The following is a 4,658-nucleotide window of genomic DNA, read 5'->3' as shown; positions in this document are numbered from 1 at the left end:
AGGTTATCTGCTGCTGTGGAGTGTGGCAGGGCTGCCTGGATTGGCCCAGTTTGGATGGTTGGAGTTGGTGACCAGTCCAGAACTGAGATCTCTTGGACACAGTCTGAGAGAGCTGGTTTGTTATTCATTCTTTACTTTCTATTGTTAGGTAGCTAGCAGCTTCTGGAAACTTTCCCTTTCTTTTTCTTTTAGTATAGTTTAAATAGATGTTTATATCATAACGTAATAAATCAAGCCTTCTGATCATGGAGCCCATCTCGTCTCTTCCTTCACCCTGAAACCCTTGTGACCACCGTCAACACCCCTACATAAGGTTTTCTTTCATTACTTTCTTTTAAGCATTCTTAGGTGTTCATAGTTGCTATTTAAACTCTTGACAGTACCCCATGTATTTTAGCACCTGAATTCCTAAAATAATATCATGGTCTCTTGTTCACAGAGGAGTGTACTGGTATAGAGAAAAGAATTCAGCCTTTTTCTTAGTTCTGGAGGCCATCTCTATCCACATGGATGACTGGAAGGTGATCAGGAGTAGTCACCATGGATTCACTGCAGATAAATCATGCTTGACCAACCTGATTGACTTTTATGATGAAACAACTACCTGGATGATGGAAGGGAGAGCAATGGAACCTCGACTTCAGCATGGCTTTTGATAGTGGCTCTCACAGCATCCTTGTAGGAAAACTCAATAGTTGTGGACTGGATGAGTGGACAGTGAGGTGGATTGAGAACTGGCTGAATGGCAGAACCCAGAGGGCTGTAATCACTGGCCAGGGTCTGGCTGGATGCAGTCACTGGCCAGGGTCTGGCCTGGCTGGATGCAGTCACTGGTGCTGTTCCTCAGGGTTCAGCACAGGCTGTTTAAGTTACTCATCAGTGACTCGGGTGGAGGGACAGTTGCCTCTGAGCAAATTTGCTGAGGATGCAGAGCTGGGAGCAATGGCTGATGCCCCAGAGGGCCGTGCAGCCCTTCAGAGGACCTTGACAGCTTGGAGAGGTGAGCAGAGAGGAACATTCTGAAATTCAGCAAGGGCAAGTGCAGGGTCCTGCACCTGGGGAGGAACCCCAGGCACCAGCACAGGCTGGGGCTGACCTGCTGGGGAGCAGCTCTGTGGAGAAGGACCTGGGGGTCCTGGTGGACAAGAAGCTGTCCATGAGCCAGAGTGTGTCCTGGTGGCCAAGAAGGCCAATGATATCCTGGGGGCATTGGGAAGAGCATTGCCAGCAGGTGGAGGGAGGTGATCCTGCCCCTGTACTCAGCCCTAATGAGGCCTCACCTGGGGTGCTGTGTCCAGTTCTGGGCTCCTCAGGACAACAGAGACAATGGGACTCCTGAAGCAGATCTAGCAGAGGGCAATGAAGTTGATTAGGGGACTGGAGCACCCGTCCTACCCAGAAAAGCTGGTGAGAGATGACTGAGAGAGGACATGATGAGTGTCTATCAGTGTCTGATGGGAGGGTGTCAAGAGGATGGATTCAGGCTCTGCTTAGTGGTGCCAAGCAATAGAACAAGACGCAATGGGCAGACACCTATGCCCAGGAATTTCCACCTTTATATGAATATGTTACTGTAGGGTTGACTGCGCACTGAAACAGATTGACCAGAGAGATTGAGGAGTCTCTCTCACTGGAAATAATCAAGCAGCATCTGGACACAATCCTGTGCCATGTGCTCTGGGATGACCCTGCTGGAGCATAGAGGTTGAATAAACTTGGACCAAATGACCCACTCTGCTGTCTTCCAACCTGACCAATGTGTGATTTTGTGATTTTAGTTATTTATTTGGTAGTCTTGCAGAAGCAAGACCCCAAAGGTTGCACATCTGTTTCTCCCAAATCTGTGCCCTGAGGGACAGGTACCTAACACCACAGGCATAGTGAATTACAAGAACACATGCAAATGATAAATAGCTGTAAGTATCTACTCCTACATAGGAAACGATGCAAAAAGTAGCCTTAGTTTTAATGTGCTTTCACATTTGTGTATTTAATTTCTTTATTTCTTCTTTTTGCTCCAGGAGAATAGTGAAGTGGACACAATACGGTTAGGGTTGAATTTGCAGTTGTGGAAAACCAACGATTTTGCCACATTTTATTTTACTTTAATACTTGCAAATGTGGGTTATACAATTAAGAAAATAAACGACTGTTTAAAATGCTTTATTGAAACACTGTATATAGCATTTGCTTTTGACTTAATTATCTTTCTACTGTGTTTTCAGGAGATTCTTAGGAATGAAAGTTACAGAGAAGAAATGAAGCAGAAAGTCAAGGATGTATCTGAAAAGGATAAGCTGCTTCAGGCCAAGGAGTATGAGGAAGGACTTGTTGCTGAACCAAGTCATACTCAGGTTAAAGGCCATGCATCTGCCCCTTACTATGGAAAGAAAGAGCCCTCACAAGACCCCACGAGCACTGCAAATACCTTCCAGCCAGGTGCCTGGATGCCACCAGGCAGTGGTAGTAGTCAAAATAAATAAGTAATTTAATGGACAGGCGCTGTTAATGGATTAATATTTTAACAGACGACATACACAGTTGATATATAAAGAGTACAATAAAGTAGTATTAAAGCAGTTTGAGTTACTTTTGCAGAACTATTCAAATAGGCTTGATCATGACAAAGTATTGTTGAAGTGTTTGGGTTTTGTGAAAAACAGAGTGTGTTACTAAGTTTGGTTTTGACAATTGCTGCTTATCAGTTACTCTTGAAATCATACTTAAAAGACTATCTAAATTTTCTTAAAGTCTAAATTGCTTTTTTCCTTGAAGCCTAATTTAGTTTTAAAACTGTTCTTGATGTGAGAATTATTGTCTGTACACTTACATTTTCCCAAGCCTTGGCCAAGATATCTCTTCAGAATACATCCCTTGGCAGTGCCAGCATGCTTTCTGCTGGCAAGCAGACGGAAAAGTTGATTTCATTAACAGGAATCACTATGACACTACACTGATTGCGCACTGTACTCATCATAGAGACATTTTTGTAACTTAAAACAGTCAACATATTGAATGTTTGATTTGCAGACAGCAATTTGCACAGGGTAAAACCAGTTAAAATACATATAACTGCTATAATATAAGCTAGAAGTACTTGATAAAGCTGCTGGAAAATAACACTAGGTCTGGGAAAAGGGGCTGTCATGAATATTTTAAAAAATACTAGTTTTTATTCCTTGTATATCCATGGACTTCCCTAGATGATGAGATCATTTTGGCCATAGTTTAGAGATTATTTGCTTAGAGATTATGTTTGAGAACTTCAAATAAAAATGAAGACCACACAATTTTTTTCAAAAAGTATCAAATTTATTTACGGAGTATATCCCCTATCAGTTTTCCTCCCTGTGTCTCAAGCTGTGTAGGTATCAAAGGTAGAACACATACATATTTGACAACACTTCATACAAAACATGGAGACTTAATCTCACATATTTATAAAATGCCCAAGTATCATATTCTAATAATGCTTGCTTTCACCAACAAAATTGAAAGGGGATCAACTTCAAATTTACTTGAAAGTAATTTCAGTTAGACTCCCCACTTCTGATCCCCCTTGGTGTCAGCCAGCTCTATGGGTCTCTTCATTTGAACAATGGTATTATTTTAAGGTTTTATTTTTAAACCTGATCAATGAGTAGCTGCTAGAATGCACAACTCTGTGCTGATGCAAAATGTAAAATCTTAATGACTGCTACAAGCTCTTTTGAACTAGACTATGTAGAGGACAACAGAGACTATTATTAAAAAATTAGGTTTTGAAAAATTAATCAAGTCTATTAAGAAAAGATTAATTGGAAATAAGGTTAAATAATTTTGATGTATTTACAACACAAACCTGACTTTTTTGACTATGTCAGCATCTTGCAACCCATAAGGCAGTAGTTTCAAGGGCCATGAGAACAAAAATCCTACCTAAACTCAAGTCTTAGATCAAAGGTAGCCAGGTGTTTACTGTCACCAGCACTACTGTCACCAGCTCGTGCAACACCCTTGCACAGCCATCTGCTATAGCAGAACACTAGGCCACCTGGGTCTTCAGTCTCACCCAGCTTATGGCTATTCTTTGAGGCATAAAGAATTTATGAAGGCAAAACTAAATTAGTTACGGGTGGAGCATTCAGGTGATTGTTAGAGAAGATCAAACAACAGTACTGTATTTTATAGAACATGAGTGCCTTAAGAGAAATGAAGCTAATAAGAACAAGCAATCAGTTTCCTAGAACTTGGGCTGGTTAAAGTCTGTTGATGGCTTGTAGTTCAGGAAGAAGGAAAAGCTAAGGTAGGTTATTTCTGCAGACAAGCAGCACCATCAAAGACACTGCAGCAGCCACTATGGGCACACACAGCCATATGCAGCGACCTTAAATGAAACCAGTCATGTCTGCTATCTAATGCTACAGGTAGCTTGTCTCTACAGCCCTGCTCAAGGTATGCCAAAAATTGCATTTCTGTAATCCAGTTTATAATTCACATTTTCCCCTAAACTTGATAATTTTAAGACACTTGTTAAGTCATAGCTGAGCTAAGAGAAAAAAAAATCTACCTCCAAAGCCATCCAAGAGGTTATTTTTTTAATTTAACATGCAAATTTAGAAAAGTAACCTGCACTAGAATACAAGTAGTAAATTAAATTACTCTAACAAGTGTCAGCT

General features: G+C 41.1%; 2 protein-coding genes across 2 annotated transcripts in view; one reads left to right on the top strand and one right to left on the bottom strand.

The window, feature by feature from the left end:
* NDUFAF2 (NADH:ubiquinone oxidoreductase complex assembly factor 2) overlaps nucleotides 1-3,290 on the top strand; it is a 42,541-nt gene extending 39,251 nt beyond the window's left edge. The window contains exon 5 of the mRNA XM_031057826.1: nucleotides 2,226-3,290. Coding sequence (XP_030913686.1) covers nucleotides 2,226-2,483 — 258 coding nt within the window. The 3' untranslated portion in view covers nucleotides 2,484-3,290. The remainder of the gene's footprint in view (nucleotides 1-2,225) is intronic.
* SMIM15 (small integral membrane protein 15) overlaps nucleotides 3,291-4,658 on the bottom strand; it is a 1,818-nt gene continuing 450 nt past the window's right edge. Inside the window, exon 1 of the mRNA XM_031057840.1 lies at nucleotides 3,291-4,658. This exon is cut by the window's right edge and continues 450 nt beyond it. The gene's annotated coding sequence lies outside the window, so the exon portion shown is untranslated.

This window comes from Geospiza fortis, unplaced genomic scaffold (genome assembly GCF_000277835.1).
Source record: "Geospiza fortis unplaced genomic scaffold, GeoFor_1.0 scaffold443, whole genome shotgun sequence".
NCBI lineage: Eukaryota > Metazoa > Chordata > Aves > Passeriformes > Thraupidae > Geospiza > Geospiza fortis.
This window is presented reverse-complemented; position numbering and strand designations above follow the sequence as displayed.